At 40.6% G+C, this 18,119-nt stretch overlaps 1 protein-coding gene across 1 annotated transcript in view; it reads left to right on the plus strand.

The window, feature by feature from the left end:
* The window catches only part of HSPB8 (heat shock protein family B (small) member 8), a 59,554-nt gene extending 45,455 nt beyond the window's left edge, over positions 1-14,099 (plus strand). The window contains exon 3 of the mRNA XM_073654781.1: positions 13,081-14,099. Within this exon, the coding sequence (XP_073510882.1) occupies positions 13,081-13,240 (160 nt within the window). The 3' untranslated portion in view covers positions 13,241-14,099. The remainder of the gene's footprint in view (positions 1-13,080) is intronic.
* The last annotated feature ends 4,020 nt before the right edge of the window (positions 14,100-18,119 follow it).

The raw sequence follows: 18,119 nt of genomic DNA on the forward strand, positions 1-18,119 counted from the left end.
AAATGAGAGTTTTGGTGAAGGTATTGGTTTATCCCAAGTTAAAAATCTAACCCCCCTCCCATCCTCCCTCTCTCACTTTCTTCACCAAAAGATCGATGGGGACAATTCCAAGGATGAGAACTTTCCATTTAATAATTTAATATGCTTTATTGACCCTTTTCTAAAAGATAAACCCTTCTTTATCAATTGGGGAATTGCTTGGGAACACTACATCCATAGGGTTATTTTATATATGTTTGTCTATGTGTAATTTCTTTTTTAAGTTGTGCACAACACGACTGATGGTCCCAACCCCATTTATAAGGCAAGAAATCCCACTTATTGAACCTGACAGGGCACACCTGTGAAGTGAAAACCATTTCCGGTGACTACCTCTTGAAGCTCATCAAGAGAATGCCAAGAGTGTGCAAAGCAGTCATCAAAGCAAAAGGTGGCTACTTTGAAGAACCTAGAATATAAGACATATTTTCAGTTGTTTCACACTTTTTTGTTAAGTATATAATTCCACATGTGTTAATTCATAGTTTTGATGCCTTCAGTGTGAATGTACAATTTTCAAAGTCATGAAAATGCAGAAAAATCTTTAAATGAGAAGGTGTGTCCAAACTTTTGGTCTGTACTGTATGTTTCACAAATCTTATACAACGTTCACAAAAACTGCGGGTGTCTCCAGAGACATGGTCATCTTAAGATCACAGGGAACTTTCAAGTTTATTATTATATTTCAGAGAGCAGAGGAATCAGTGCCGGCTGCTGGACTCCTCTTTGTTCCCATAAAACATGAACCTGGTAATCTGCACAATAGAGATTTTGGTAAAAGACGTGCAATAAATACCTTAAGTAATGTTATGGAATGTTTCAATAGAAAGGTTGACATTTTGTGTGGGAGGGTATGTGCCTGATGGAAATTAAAAGCAGGGAGGAATAGCACTGTGCAACAAGCACACAGCAGCAAAATAGCTTCCATTGAAGATGATGATTGCATTGGCTGAGCTGCATTTGATATCATGCGTCTACGACCATAGAGCTCCTATAATTATTTATTCATAGTTTATGCTTATAATTGTTTTCCTTAGGCACTTTGTGATCAAAGGTGAAATTAATTTTGCAATCCTCGCATGATTAAAGATACCTTCTGTTATCCCTTGCTAAAAATACTCACTAGTTTGGACCTAAAAAATTTTTTTTCTTAAGTATCTCTTATTTCAATTTAATATACAGATAATTAATAACAAATTGCAAGTGCTCCATACATTATTATTCTGTTACAGGATTATTGCCATATTGTAAAGTTATGCTAGGATCTGCCACCGCATAATAATGGAAAATAAAAATTGCTCATGGAAAGGAGTAGCATGATCAACATAGGAATGTATGAATCAAATAGTATTGTTATACTGTGTCCATAATGCTACTATATATTAAGGACTAATAGGGACAATTGTCATAGACATATATTCAAAGAGGAAAAAAACAACGATTAACTAGTCCAATATGGTATTTAGAAAATGTAACAAATCTTTATTTGATAATATAATATACCGGCAGGGGAAACAGGGAACATACATACATGTAAAACGAGTGTGCAAGGGACACACAGGAAAGGAGCTATTGCATATATTTATAACAAAAATGGCTAAAGGAGGTAATATGTATGATAATAAATATTATAAGCAAACCCTGCAGTTTCAATCCAGTGGTATGATGTCAAAGAATTCACATGGATGTAAGCAGCAATTACCAAACTTCAACAGAAGGTTAAACGGTATATTACCTTGAGTACAGTGGCTCCAAGATACATGTGCATCCACACCAACACGCGTTTTGGACCAGCCTTCGTCAGTATGGGTCTGACCTCTGGTACCCCGATGACTCCTAAGAAGGGCCTCAGTGCAGTGCATTGCAAGTGAATACAGCTGGCTTCACTTGCACAGCCGAATGGCCCTGCCAGTAGCTGTGCAGGGAGAAATTGATACGTAATGCAATATTCTAGAAAGTCACATGTTAGATTTAGTGTACCATGCTGGCTTACACTCTATTGGTCATGCTCATAGTATGTCAGATGGGCTGCAAAGCCTATTTGAGCTGAGCCTTCTACCTTAACAAATAGTGTAGGTATGATCAATATGCTGTGTAGTGGTTAAATAGAGTGAGGTCCGTCTATCAATGTATTGACCCCCCCACAACGCAATCAATGGGTGCAAATAGGTTGCTATGGCATCCAAGAGCTTTATGATGGTCCTGAGGCCTGCGATCTTAGTTCTGATATTAGCCTTGCCACAGTATTTGCACTACAGTATATAAGGGTATTGTTTAGTGATTGCATATTTAAGCCCTCTAGTGGTTAAAAGGTAAATATAAAAAAGTTTAATAAAGTTTAGCAAAATGGTTCAAAATTATAAACAAAATAAAAATCATTAAAAACCCTTTTGTCATCATACATTAAAAATATATTCTACTATACAGAATAAAAATAACTATATAAGAATAAAAAGTAATAAAAAAAAGTATGTGCTGTAATCAAAAATGGCATAAAAAATTTGCTCACCCAACATAACAACAAGCCCTTACACAGCTCCATCAATGACAAAAAAGTATTAACTCTCAGAACCTCTTAAAGGGAATTTGTCACCCCCTGGCACTTATCTGACCTCTAATATGGGCATACAAGTGATAGAAATGTAAATCTATACCTACATCACCTGTATGCCCATATTAGAGGTCTGGTTGCTGTGAAATGTCTTTTCATTCAATCTAGTTTCTGATGCTTGCAGGCTCGGGGCTGGGAAGAAATCCCTCCTGTGGTAATTATAATGTTTCACCCCTCCCCGGCACGACACAGTGCCCTGTGATGTGCAGTTGCCACGGCCAAATCCAGGCACTGTGACGTGCAGGGGAGGGGGGAAACATTGTAATTAACTCAGTAGGCAAAAATAATATTGAAAATATTTTCAAAGACTTTTGAAAATAATAAAAAATAATTTAGCAGAGCGTTTACAGTGTTCATGACTAATGGGGTTGTCCAATTTTTGCATTTAGTAATAAAAGGCTGAGGCAAAAAGGCAGAAGGTGGGGAAGGATTGAGAGTGGAGCCAAGTAAGTTGTAGACTCCTGATTAAAGGGAACCTGTCATGTAAAATAACACTATTAACCTGCAGATATGAGGTTAATAGTGTTCTGAAACCCTACGGCGCCGGTACTGAGACCCCACTGTGGGAGGAAATTAACTTTATTATCCTCTGCGGCGTTCGGCTTCCAGTCATAGTGGTGACGCTGGCACGGTTTCAGTCACCACTCTGTGACTGACTGTCATCCCAGCACTGACTCTCAGCTGGGTCTAATGCTGGTCCTGCTGTCAGTCAGTGCCAGGAGCACCGTTACAGCCACCACTCTCATACACACAGCGGTGACTGAAGCCGCGCCGGCACTAACCCATGACAGGAAGCCCGAGCCTGCTGGGGAAAATAATGTTAATTTTCTCCCGGCAGTGGGGCGGTGTGAGAACACTATCAACTTGCTGATTAACCTCATATCTGCAGATTAATAACGTTATTTTACATGACAGGTTCCCTTTAAGATAACTCTATTCATATCATCTGCACATATTCAAAATGCATCCGGCTTTTATCAGAACTTGAGATGTGTGACATATAGCAGAGGTCATGGAGACATTGCAGCCGGCGCACCAAGTTTGAAAAGGCTGTTTAATGGCAATAGATTTAAATCAACTGAATTGTAAATTGAGAAATTATAAAATCTCTGCAAATGGTAGGATTTTCTGAGACCATTCTGACTCCTAGTAAATGAGGTGTAAACAGTGAGCAGACCAGGAGACCAATTCCAGTTAACCTAGGCTGATACCATTAAAGACACACTCTGCTCTATATTACTCCCTATTTTACAGAAAATGCCCCCCCCCCACTCCCCACCGTGTCTGCACTTATTAAAACAGGATTCCATGCAGAGTGCACATACAGTATCTCAATGCAGATTATTCAAGGCATGGTAGTCTATTCTTTACTGTATTCATTAATGTAGGTATTAGACATACACAATAAAGTGCTAGGACAGCGGTCGTAATCTTTTAATTATAGATTGAAGTAAAGAGTCCCTGTGTGCCCAAAAATGAAAAAGTGTTTTTTTTTTCACTTTTTCATTTTTACGAATCAATTTGTGAAGCACCTGGGGGTTCCAAGTGCTCACTATGCATCTAGATAGGTGCCTTGGGGGGTCTAGTTTCCAAAATGGAGTCACTTGTGGGGGAGCTCCAATGTTTGGGCACACAGGGGCTCTCCAAACGCAACATGGCGTCCGCTAACAATTTGAGCCGATTTTCCATTCAATTCGTTAGCGGACACCATGTCGCGTTTGGAGAGCCCGTGATGTGCCTAAACAGTGGAGCTCCCCCACAAGTGTCCCCATTTTGGAAACTATACCCCTCAAGGATTTTATTAAGGTGTATAGTGAACATTTTGAACCCAGAGGTATGGCACAGAATTTGTTTATATTAGGTCATCATATTGAATAAGTTGTCATTATTCTTGAGCGCAAGTGCTTGCTACTTGAGTTTGCATCGGGTACTCAGGTATGCACCATGTACAGCGTGTGCTCGAGTGACATGCTCGAGTCCCTGCTCCGCATGTTTCACGGTTATTAGACACCCAAAAAAAACATGCGGGGATCGCTCGTGCATGGCAGGCAATCCCCGTAAAGTTTTTTTGGCCGCGAAGCATATGGGGCAGAGACTCGAGCATGTCACTCAAATACCCACGATACTCAATGCATACCAGAGCACCCGATGCAAACTCAAGTAGCGAGCACTTGCGCTCAACACTAGTCGCCATATCGTCATCTTTTTTTCTTACTTTTGAAAAAAATCCCAACCCCAGCCCTAACCCTAGCACAACCCTAACCATAGCACAACCCTAGCCCTAGCACAACCCTAGCCCCAGCACAACCCTAGCCCCAGCACAACCCTAGCCCCAGCACAACCCTAGCCCCAAACCCAGCCCTAACCCTAGCCCAATCCTAACCCAAGAGTTTATTTTTGACGCCGTTCCTTGTGCGGTATAAGTGATTAGACGACTTTATTCTTCAGGTCGGTGTGATTACAGCAATGCCAGAATCATATGGGGTTTTTATGACTGACAGCTGTCACACACTAAAAGACGCATTTTTTGTAAAATCTAGTTTTTGCATCGCCATATTTTGAGAGCTATAATTTTTCCAGATTTTGGCAGGCAGTCATGTGACGGCTCGTTTTTTGCGGGATGACTTGACGTTGTTATTGGTGCCATTTTCAGGCACGTGACATTTTTTGATCGCTTTCTATTCCGATTTTTGGGAGGCAGAATAAACAAAAACCAACAATTCAGGAATTGTTTTTTTTTTATTATTTTTTATTCTGTTCCGCGTGTGGTAAAATTGATGAGGTAGCTTTATTCTTCGGGTCAGTACGTTTACAGCGGTACCACATTTGTATCATTTTTCTATGTTTTGGCGCTTATACACAATAAAAGCTATTTTATAGAAAAAAATATTTTTTAGCATCGCTTTATTCTGAGAGCTATAACTTTTTTATTTTTCGGCTGATGGAGCTGTATGGTGGCTTGTTATTTGCGGGACGAGATGACGTTTTCAGCGGTACCATTTTTATTTATATGCGTCTTTTTGATCGCGTGTTATTCCACTTTTTGTTTGGCGGTATGGTGATAAAGCATTGTTTTTTGCTTAGTTTTTTTTTTTTTTTTTTAACCGTGTTCACTGAAGGGGTTAACTAGTGGGACAGTTTTATAGGTCAGGTTGTTCCGGACGCGGCAATACCAAATATGTGTACTTTTATTGTTTTTTTTTTTTTTTTATAATAATAATATTTATTGATGGGTACATTATATTTTTATTTTTTTTGGATTATTTTTTTTTTATATTTTTGCAATTTTTTTTTTTTTTTTTTTCCACTTTCAGACAGTTTATACACTTTATTACTTTGTCCCACTCTGGGACTTTCACTTTTTTTTCTCTGATCGCCTGCATGGCACAGGAATGCAGCACCATCCCTATGCCATGCAGGCTATCAGCGGTGCACAGTGTGAAGATTGTTTGGAGATGCACTGCGCATGTCCAAACAATCTTCCTGCTGTCTGGTGACCCGGATGTTGTCATGACGACATCGGGTCGTCATGGCAACACCCGGGAAGCCTTTGCAGACTGCGCTGGAAGCCGGAAGAGGAGGTGAGTATCGGCGATCACCTCCCCTTGCCCCCGCAATGCCGCGATCGACTTCGATCGACTTCGATCGCAGCATCGCAGGGGTTAATGTGCTGGGAGCGGTGCAGGACCGCTCCCTGCACATAGTACCGGGTGTCAGCTGTGACAATCAGCTGACACCCGGCGGCGATCGCGCCCGTACAGCCTGTGTGCGCGCGCGATCGCGATGACATACTAATACGGGTCTGTCTCTTAAGTCCCAGGGCACAGATGCGTATTAGTACGTCAGATGTTGTTAAGGGGTTAGAGCACCACTCTAGTTGTTTTTTTTTAATTTACCGCTGGAATGGTGTTACTTATCTAATCTTCCTGCCCCTAGAATTATACTTACCAGCCTCCGTCTTCTTCTATTACCAGCGCCGCTCCGGTCATCTTCTGCAGGCTGTGACCTGCTAGATGGCTCCAGTGTAATGGCAACCAATCTGCAACATCTTAATGGGTCATGGGGTGCACATGGGATAACAAAGGAAGCACCTTCCCTCTATCTAACCATCTCGATTTACAGTCACTGTTGAACAAGACTTCCAGGAGGTTAGGATTTAGTAGTCCTCCCTGGTCTTTTATGTTGACTACTGCTGTATAGTAACAGCCTGTGCATTGCTTGCAGATCTTTTTTTTCCCTAAAAATGTAACCCAAGCAGACCTAATAATAATAATCAATGGGGCCCCTCTGCTTCCATTTTTATGATGCAATGGATCAGGAGCGGAATATCTGAACGGACATGTGAGAAGAACCTTAGATGTAAAAGTAAACAAGTTGCTTTTTAGCTGTTCATAGAAAAGATACAATAAATCAGGCAATGATTCAAATAGCTTAAATATTAGAACTATGCATTGACATACTGCAGATCTTATCAGGCCGAAGACTATCTTGGCTCCATCAGCCTATCATCATGTGTTCTGACTCATGAAACGATGCTGGTGAAGAGGGCAAAGTGAGCGGAGATCCTACCTGGGTCAGCTGTGTATGGTCTAAAGTCACATCTCATGCATCATCACTTATCAATAAACTGACAATGGGCTTTAACTTTTCTACTCATTTTAGTTGTTACTTAGAGCCATATGGAACACGACAGTAGCCAATAAGAGTAATGCTCCTGTTCTAGGAACACAGATATATTGTGTTATCCTTAGTACATGGACTTGGTATGAGGTACATAACACAGGGATACCCTTTTTTTTATTTTGAATCCCCGGGTCATAGCCTTAGGGCTCATTCACACGTAAGTATTTGGTCAGTATTCTGCATCAGTTTTTGTAAGAATAAACCAGGAGTGGAACTTACAGAGAAAAACTATAATTGAAAGCTTGACACCTCGTTCTGTATTTTAGAGACACTCCTGGTTTTGACGTACAAATACTGATGAAATACTGATCAAAAATACTGATGTGTGAATTAAGCCTTGCACACAGTGGGGCAGATATATGAAAATATCTCAATAAAAACTTTCTTTATTTCCCGTAGCAACCAATCACAGTACAGCTTTAATATTTAAGAACACAGTACAGAATAAAAGCTGCATGCTGGTTGCTATCAATTTTCTGTTATTAACATTTTCTAAACTTCCGTCAATGTATCAGTTTTGCTTGGAGTGTTTCTATAATAAATGTTTGAGGTCTGGTGCCCACTAAATGAGCAAATACATTGTTTACATGAATATCAAAAATAAAATAAAGCTGAAAATAAAATGCATTATTTTCATAGCCATATGGAAGTATAAAATAAGAGCTTCATTTGTGCCATTCCTAAATACTGATCTGTACCCAGTAAAATGTGAGCCTCCTCTCACTGCCCTTTCTGTATCTCGCTCTCTGTACTCTCTGCCTCTTTACTATCAGTACCCGTCTATGCCAAGTATATGCCATAAAGCCTTATAATATGGATTCAATTACTCTTGTATGAAGCTGTCAGAAGACAAAGAATAGGAGCAGATGATACGTTTTACTGAAGTTGCTACAGTACAGATAGGATCATGATTCTTATGTTTAACTGGAAATTGGACCTTTAAGTAAAAATAAGTATTATCTGCCACAGAGATAAAACTGCAGACTGAGTGGTAAGAGGTTTTTACTGTATTAATATAATGACAAAAACCACAGCCTTATATTTCTATAGTCTGTGTTTATAGCGTGCTCTGGATGGGGGCATAGAGACATTCCTCTGAAAAGGCCATATCTGTCCTTCATAACGAAACTTGGTTTCTTACAAAATGTTAAACATCTTACGACTGCTTGAAACAGAAGGTTCAACCTAAGGGTCTGTTTACACAGACCGACCGGCAGCACTATACAATCGCCTATCGGTAAACCTTTACAGATCAGTAGTCGTTTGAATGGTAGACCAAAGCAAACAATACGCACTGAGCAATATACAGTACAGACCAAAAGTTTGGACACACCTTCTCATTTAAAGATTTTTCTGTATTTTCTTGACTATGAAAATTGTACATTCACACTGAAGGCATCAAACTATGAATTAACACATGTGGAATTATATACTTAACAAAAAAGTGTGAAACAACTGAAAATATGTCTTATATTCTAGGTTCTTCAAAGTAGCCACCTTTTGCTTTGATGACTGCTTTGCACACTCTTGGCATTCTCTTGATGAGCTTCAAGAGGTAGTCACCGGAAATGGTCTTCCAACAATCTTGAAGGAGTTCCCAGAGATGCTTAGCACTCTGCGGTCCAACTCACCCCAAACCATCTCGATTGGGTTCAGGTCTGGTGACTGTGGAGGCCAGTTCATCTGGCGTAGCACCCCATCACTCTCCTTCTTGGTCAAATAGCCCTTACACAGCCTGGAGGTGTGTTTGGGGTCATTGTCCTGTTGAAAAATAAATGATGGTCCAACTAAACGCAAACCGGATGGAATAGCATGCCGCTGCAAGATGCTGTGGTAGTCATGCTGGTTCAGTATGCCTTCAATTTTGAATAAATCCCCAACAGTGTCACCAGCAAAGCACCCCCTCAACATCACACCTCCTCCTCCATGCTTCACGGTGGGAAACAGGCATGTAGAGTCCATCCGTTCACCTTTTCTGCGTCACACAAAGACACGGTGGTTGGAACCAAAGATCTCAAATTTGGACTCATCAGACCAAAGCACAGATTTCCACTAGAGGCCTGCTGCATAAAGTCTCCTCTTAACAGTTGTTAAAGAGATGTGTCTGCTGCTAGAACTCTGTGTGGCATTGACCTGGTCTCTAATCTGAGCTGCTGTTAACCTGCGATTTCTGAGGCTGGTGACTCGGATAAACTTATCCTCAGAAGCAGAGGTGACTCTTGGTCTTCCTTTCCTGGGGCGGTCCTCATGTGAGCCAGTTTTTTTGTAGTGCTTGATGGTTTTGGGAATTGGATGTTTTGCCCCCAGCAGTTCGCCCCCAGCAGTTCGCCCCCGGGTACATTTCGCCCCCACACATTTTGTCCTCAGCATTTGACCCCCAGGATGTTTTGCCCCCACACATCTCACCCCCACACATATCGCCCCCAGTTCGAAACGTCCGGGGGCGAAACGTGCAGGGGCAAAATGTGCGGGGGAGAATCTTCCTGGGGGCGAAATGATAGGGGCGAAATGTGCGGGGGCGAAATGTACCTGGGGGCGAACAGATGGGGGCGAACTGCTGGGGGCAAATTGCTGGGGGCGAACTGCTGGGGGCGAATCTTCCTATAACCGATGGTTTTTGCAACTGCACTTGGGGACACTTTCAAAGTTTTCCCAATTTTTTGGACTGACTGACCTTCATTTCTTAAAGTAATGATGGCCACTCGCTTTTCTTTACTTAGTTGCTTTTTTCTTACCATAATACAAATTCTAACAGTCTATTCAGTAGGACTATCAGCTGTGTATCCACCTAACTTCTGCACAACACAACTGATGGTCCCAACCCCATTTATAAGGCAAGAAATCCCACTTATTAAACCTGAAAGGGCACACCTATGAAGTGAAAACCATTTCCGGTCACTACCTCCAAGAGAATGCCAAGAGTGTGCAAAGCAGTCATCAAAGCAAAAGGTGGCTACTTTGAAGAACCTAGAATATAAGACATATTTTCAGTTGTTTCACACTTTTTTGTTAAGTATATAATTCCACATGTGTTAATTCATAGTTTTGATGCCTTCAGTGTGAATGTACAATTTTCAAAGTCATGAAAATACAGAAAAATCTTTAAATGAGAAGGTGTGTCCAAACTTTTGGTCTGTACTGTATATTAGATTGCTCAGGCCACATAAGCTGCCATTGTTCTCGGAAGTGCCAGTCTTTTATGCTGCATGAAAGATCATTTCACCTATTTTGCTCGTTCATCGGGTGATCGGCAGCCTGTTTACACAGGATAATCATGAAACAAGCATTTTTAACACCACTCCTTCACGATTATCTTGCAGTATAAATGCCCCTTAAGTTTTAGTTTGATGCTATATGACAATAGCAAGGAGTCACGTTTTCTGCTATCTTACTATTATCGAACATTATTTAAGGGATTGTTTATATTTTTTTAAACTGACTGAAAGCTGGAAATGTGTTAGTATATTTAACCTTTAGTTACTTATTCAATCACCTGCCGATCCAGCACCCCAACTCTGGTAGTGTCTCTCAGTCCTGCAGAGATTCCATCACATCCATAAGAGGGTGCAACTAATTACTGGTCTCAGCCATGATGCTTGTGACACACCCCCTGGGCCATGTTCAGGGGATACCCGGAGCCGGATCTGGATAGGGGTAGTAGTCCTTGTGGCGGTGACCCGGTCCGTGCCCAGGGTGTCAAACTAAGTGGCAGTCTATGGCAGTAGATGTTAACTTGGATGTCGACTACGCCACCCGTTGAGTACGGCTTTGCAGCCGCCGCTGCAGAACAGTCCGCTGAGGCCGGTGGTATGGGTGCAGCGATGATGGTATAACCCCCAACGGGAGGGGTATGGCCTCAGGGCAGCAGGTGAAGATGATGGGGGTTGTGACGGTCAGTAAGAAGAGTCAGAGTCAGGAGATGCAGTTTCAGGGGTTTTACTCACAAGTGTTCTCTCAGTCACTCTGGCCTTGAGTGACCACCCGAGCCGTGCTGCGTCCACCAGGTCCTGGACTCGGCTAACCCCCAGGCAGTTCTGAAGCGTGGTCCTGAGCTCCCTTCTCTCTCTCTGTCTCTGGCCGTTCCCACCAGGGATCCACCTTTGGCCGGCTCCCTCGGGTCTCTTGGTGGTCAAACCTCCTCTGGGTTCCCTGACCCTATGCTTGGTGTGCCTTTCTGGTGGATTTGGTGAGGGTCGTGGCAAATCTTGACCACGACCTCCGGTTCCTGGCTGAGGATAAGTGGCCTCCACCAGTTCGGGTTCCGGTACCCGTGTCCGCCAACCCTTCACCCTTTCTGGTCTGTTTCTGGGTTCTTGGGGTTCCCTCTGTCTTTCTCTCTGGGTCCTTCTTTCTCCTCTCTCCTCTGCAGGCTTAGCTCTGGAGCTGGGCCCAGCCGGAGCCACAGCTCCCTGTCAGCCCTCCTGGCTGAACTCCTCTGCTCTGCTCCTCAGGCTAAAAAGACCCTGTCCTAAGATGGTGCCCACCATATATACTCCCTCTATGTGTGAGCCCAGGTGACTAGCACCCAATGAGCTCCTAGCTTTACCCAGACTACTCCCCCTATCTGCCCCTACACTACTGGGATGTTCCACCCCCCTCCCACTCCAGCCAGGGACAGACGCTGTCGTACCTGCACATATACTGGTGGGAGTACCGTAGTTCTGTCCCCCGGAAATGGGATGTATGTAGTGCATGCAGCCTACTGAGCTCAGTCCCACACTCCATCCTTACCCGGGAGTGGAATACCACACCTCTGGAGTGAGGTGCAATACCCCTGTAGCAGCCGAGTCCTCAGGGTGCTACACTTGCATGTAGAACAAGTGACTGTTGGGGCCATTTTCTTCTAGATACATCCTGCTTTTTCCATACTATGGATCATAGACTGACATTTAACTATTTGCTGCCCCCCCCTACACTGTAACCTTGCATAAAACTGAATGGTGTTGGGCTCTTTAGATATAAGGACTAAATACAGCTGTAGTGTCCACCAAACTACTGTAGTACTCTACTTACATCCATGGTGTTTAGAAAGTAACACAACATTGCTGCACTACTCAGTAGATGCCATCACTAGAATACAGAGGTACTGTATGAAAGCTTGCACCTTTTCTGTGGACTACTTTGATAAGTTGATGGTCATTAATTCCACAGCGCTTTACAGGCATTATTGGCACTGTCCCCATTGTGGCTAACAATCTAAATGTACATCTGTATTCTTGTAAATTGCAGATGTCACAAGCTAATCAGCTGACATTTCAATTTTTGTGCAGGTTTGAAGAAAATAATCCAACTCACTAAAAAGTGTCTAAAAAGAGGGGCTTCTCTTTAAGGAGAATAGTAGAAATATACAGACTACACGCTTCTTCACATAACCATATCCTCGTGTTTGGCATATATTAGCACTTATTGTGGACAGTGTGCATAAAGATTTGAAATTCTTTTTGCTATATTTTATGCATACTGAAATCAGATTCCCCAAATCTTTGTGCCTTGCTATTATTTTATTCCTTTGATCACATAAATAAATTTTAAATAATAAGACTGATTACTACAGTTTCTTGTCCTGATGAGAGTACCATGCTAAAATAATTGCATTGCTCATATATATGTTGGCAATACCTTATAGTTCTGGGTTGTTTTTAGCCATGTTTGCTATTTCCAGCATGGGGAATAATCATTGGGCAGAATGTATTGTACGAATTGGTCACTATGTAATTGTTAACTGCTTCTGTCCTATTTATTTTTAGATTGCCCCAAGAAGTGGATCCCTTGACGGTGTTTGCCTCTCTTTCTCCAGAAGGTCTACTTATCATTGAAGCACCTCTAGTCCCTTCCTACAACCAGCAAGGAGATGATACTTACACCTATGTGCTTCCTCTAGACCCCCAAGAAGTTAGCACTTCCTAATCTAAACCAAGGAAGTGCCTCCTCTGGAGAATTTCACTTGAATTCCACACAAGGCTGCATTAGTGACCCAGAAGAGTACAATATATCTTGTATGTTATCATTCATGTATAATTAAGCCTTGGTAAAGTTCCACTCTAGACATAGACATACAATATCTCTGGAACCATTAAATGCACTTGATACGTCATGGATGCAGTGACAGCAGAATGGCTACATAGCCAATACTGATTTTAGATCATGATGTATACAATTTTGTTGGTCGTAATCTAACTGGGAAAGCCTACAAATAAATGCAGATTATAATCTATTGTTACACTCTGACAACCCCAACATAAATAGAGAAAATATTATCTTTAATGTACTACATTACATTCAGTTTGTATAATAATGTCAGCATCAGGCAAGTTTCTTGAGCTAAATTGTTCTGTAATATTTAAGCAAATTAATATATTATAGGCGTCAACATTGGACATCACATATAGACGTCTAGATTACTGTGTATTTGAAGCAATACCCATATACCCAGTTTACATTAATCATAAATCACTAATGATTACACTGCTATGTGTCATTTAATGCCTTCGTCTCCTAATTAATGAACGCAATAGACCAACTTGCAACACTAATTTGTATTCTTGAGGTCTTACATGTTTTTTGATTTGTGTCAGTCTGTATTCTTTATCAGAGATCACAAAAGCTGAGCTTTTCCATTGAGCACTGTGGGTAGAAATACAAAGTTGGCTTATGTACCTGGTTGTGATATAACATTAGGTTTGTATGTATATTGGAGAATGTCGAGGGTGTTTTTCATTTGATTGTCTTGCAAAAATGATGGGTGTATTAAATATTTATAAACAAGTATGGCGAATGTGTGTTTTTATTCCTTTATATTCATATGATTGCTATAAATATGATATCTCTATTTGCATGATTATTATTAAAATAAAATATAAGGTGTGAAAAACTGTCAGATATTACAGGCATGTGAAAATATTTCTAAGGGCAGATGCACACGACCGTAGATTCTCTCATCAGAGAGAATCGGGCTGATTATGAAAATCACACTCTGATCAGAGTGTCAGCACAGTGGGATCCAATTCTCATGGATGAGGAGAAGATGGATAAAAAAAATGTCTCCATCTTCTCCATTGTGTCAGCCCATGGATATTGGACTGCACTCAGATGTCATCCAAGTGCAGTCCGATAGTTTCCATGGACTCATTGACTTGCATGGCCGAGTGTGTTGTGACTATTGGATCAAACTCGGGTATGTAGTGATCTTTCCCTCAGACCGAGCTGGTCCGAGAAAAAAATCTCAGATGTGCACAGCCCAATAGACTAACATTGGTCCAAGATTCGATGTTTTGTTGGATTGCACTTGGACCGGAAATTTGCTCATGTAAACCTGCCCTAAGAGTACACGTCTCTGGGCCCCAGAGAAAATAATTTGTGTGTTAACCATTCATATATACAGAGCTTGTTCTCATCCACTTTTATTTTAATTGGTGGATCCTATGCTAAAGTGTAGAAATACATTTAAATAAAGGCAATGTGCCAAATAAAATTTTTCAACATTTAATCAGATATCTTGCGAAAACAATTCTATATTCAGACCACTCTATCTACCAATGCAGAGACTTTAAAACTCAAGAAGTTGCGCACTGTGGTTTAGTATCTTGTTTATCAAAAGTAATAAAAAAAATAAGATTTTGCTTTTGGCACCAATAAAAAATTCAGGTTATTGAGAAAATAAGTAAAGAAATCCCAAGTAACATCAAAATGAGTGAGCGCTGCCTATTATTTTATTGAATATGTATTAACTCTCCACCAACAAGGCAACAGAGACCTCCTGGATCATAAGCTTCTTATGAATCTATTCATCATGTACGGATCCATAGACCTATGATCCCTCTTGGTTACTGTTATCGACCCCCGTACACTTATCAGCATAACTCATGGAAAGCATCACCTCCATGCTTCATAAATAAGCATACACATTAGAGACGCCCTCTAAAAATCTGGCATTAAAAGACACTCAACTCGTGTTAACTTTTATTGTAGTTTTACAAATTATACAATAGGACAGAAAAGTGACAAAAGGATATGGAACAGCTGGTAAGATGAGAAATTGGATACTTATTATAATAGAAAGCTATTGCAAACTTTCTATAGCAATAAATGTACAAGTCAATATAAGAGAAAATATGAGTTCTTTAGATTGATATTTGTGAATTATTAGGCAATCTTGCTAAGACCTTGTTCAGACATCCTTTTTTTTTGTAATGGATCGATTTTCATCAATGTTTGGTCAGTTTGTCAGTCTTTACTATCAATACTTCATCAGTTATTTTCCCTTGTGCAAAAAAATTAGCAAAACTTCTCAAGTCAATTGGAATGTTAAAAACGGACAGCACACTTAGTCCTTCAGTGATAATCTCCTGCTGATAAAGCATTGATTTTATTGAAACTACAGCCTATTAACGCCTTCATGACATCCGCCGTACATGTACGGCGCTGCAGGAGCTGCGTTCCCTCACACCGCCATACATGTATGGCGTGACAATCGAACAGGCTCACTCCGAGCGCTGATGCAATCAAAAGCGGATGTCAGCTCTATATGAGAGCTGATACCCTGTGGCAACACACACAATCGGTGTTAGCGCCGATCATGGGCGTTTATCCCCTTTGATGTTGCTGTCAATAGCGACTGCAACATAGATTGGGCTGCAGAGGGAGGGAGCTCCCTCTCTGTTCCAATCAGCACAACGCGATTACGATCGCATTGTGCTGATGGTCTCTATTGTGACCCCGGGCTGAAGGACGGCCACAGGGTCATCCAGGTAAGGTGGCTTCTAAGTTCCTGCTCTGAGCAGAAGCTGACAGGCCTCCTCCCTGTATGCGATGCACCGATCTACTGCCCTACAATGCAAAAGCACTGCACAGTATTAGATCAGCGAAAGTTAATGTCTCAGACTGGGACAAGGTAAAAAAGTACAAAAAAAAGTTTTAAATAATTTTAAAAATGAAAAATAAAAATCACACAATAAAGAACAAAAAAAAGAAAAAATATGAATAAAATAAATACATATATTTATGTAACCATAAAACTATCACAATAGTTCATCACTTCAGTGAACATCGTGAAAAAAAAAAAAAAACATGGCAAAAAACGATGTTTTATCATCATACCGAAATGAAACGCGATCAAAAAGTTGAATGTCCAGCAAAAAAAAACAGAAAAATGAAAAAGCTATAGCTCTAAGAATATAGTGATGCAAAAACAATTCTTTTTTTTTATAAAATTGTTTTTATTGTGTAAAAGTGGCAAAACATAAAAAAAATGATATAAATGTGGTATTACTGCAATCGTAATGACCTGAAGAATAAAGTTTACCACACGGTAAATGGCATAAAAAAATACAATTCCTGAATTGCAGGTTTTTGTTCATTCTGCCTCTCAAAAATTGAAATAGAGAGCAATCAAAAAATGATATATGACCGAAAATTGTACCAATAAAAGCATCAACTTATCCTGCAAAAAACAAGCCCTCACATAACTCTGTTTGCAGAAATATAGAAAAATTATAGCTCTCAGAATATGGCTTTGCAAAAATTTGTTTTGCAAAAAAAAGCTTTTTTTAGTGTTTGACAGCAGCCAAACATGAAAACCCAGATATAAATCTGGTATCGCACCAACCCAAAGAATAAAGTTGTCTAATCACTAGTGTTGAGCATTCCGATACTGAAATATCGGGTATCGACCGATATTCGCGGTATCGGAGTTCCGATATTGAGTTCCGATACTTTTAGAATATCGAATACCGGAATCGGAAGTTCCCATAATGCCTGCGCTCTGCAGTGTCTCTGAAGGATGACAAGCTGGATGGCAGCGCTCAGCTTACTGTACTTGTCATTTAGTGTTAAAGGATTTATTAAAAAAAATAATAGTGTTTTCATGCACCGTCTCTTTAAGAAAGCCGGCTGGCAATTCAGCAGCGGTACCCGACAATTTATAACAGAAAGAATAGAGCATCACACATAGATTAGATAGATAGAAACATGTCAGTCACATATATATGAAGTACAGTGACAGAGTTGCTTGCTGTACTTGTCATTTAGTGTAAAGGATTTATTAAAAAAAATAATAGTGTTTTCATGCACTGTCTCTTTAAAAAAGCCGGCCGGCAATTCAGCAGCGGTACCCGACAATTTAGAATAGAAAGAATAGAGCATCACACATAGATTAGATAGATAGAAACATGTCAGTCACATATATAATAAGTACAGTGACAGTGTTGATTACTGTACTTGTCATTTAGTGTTAAAATAAAGGATTTATTATTTAAAAAAATTGGCGTGGGGTTCTCCGTAATTTTAGTCTCTAGCGGAGGTTAAGCAGACGGCTGGGGCAGATGTTTGAAGCCTGGGAAGGGGGTAATACCCACGGAGCTTCCCAGGCTACTAATATCAGCCCCCAGCTGAATACCTACCCTTTACTAGCTATTAAAATGGGGGACCCCCCCCAAAAAAAATGATGTGGGGTCCCCCCTATTTTAATAGCTAGCAAAGGCTAGTGTGACAAATTTTGATGCTCTTTTCACCCATTTCCCTGTGTGAAAACGTAAAATCTGGAGTTAAAACAAAATTTTTGTTGCAAAAATGTAATTTTATTTTTTCACTGCCCAATAGTATAAAATTCTTTGACATATCCGTGGTGTCAATATGCACCCCTAGATTAATTCATTGAGAGGTGTTGTTTGTAAAATGAGATCACTTATGGGGGGAGATTTCAAACCATACCAGGAAAATGTGCACTACAATATGGTGCTCCTTCGCTTTTGAGCTTTGCACTGTGCCTCAAAAGTAGTTTTCAACCACA

This window comes from Phyllobates terribilis, unplaced genomic scaffold (genome assembly GCF_046119375.1).
Source record: "Phyllobates terribilis strain yellow unplaced genomic scaffold, ASM4611937v1 Scaffold_1__5_contigs__length_1240528914, whole genome shotgun sequence".
Lineage (NCBI taxonomy): Eukaryota > Metazoa > Chordata > Amphibia > Anura > Dendrobatidae > Phyllobates > Phyllobates terribilis.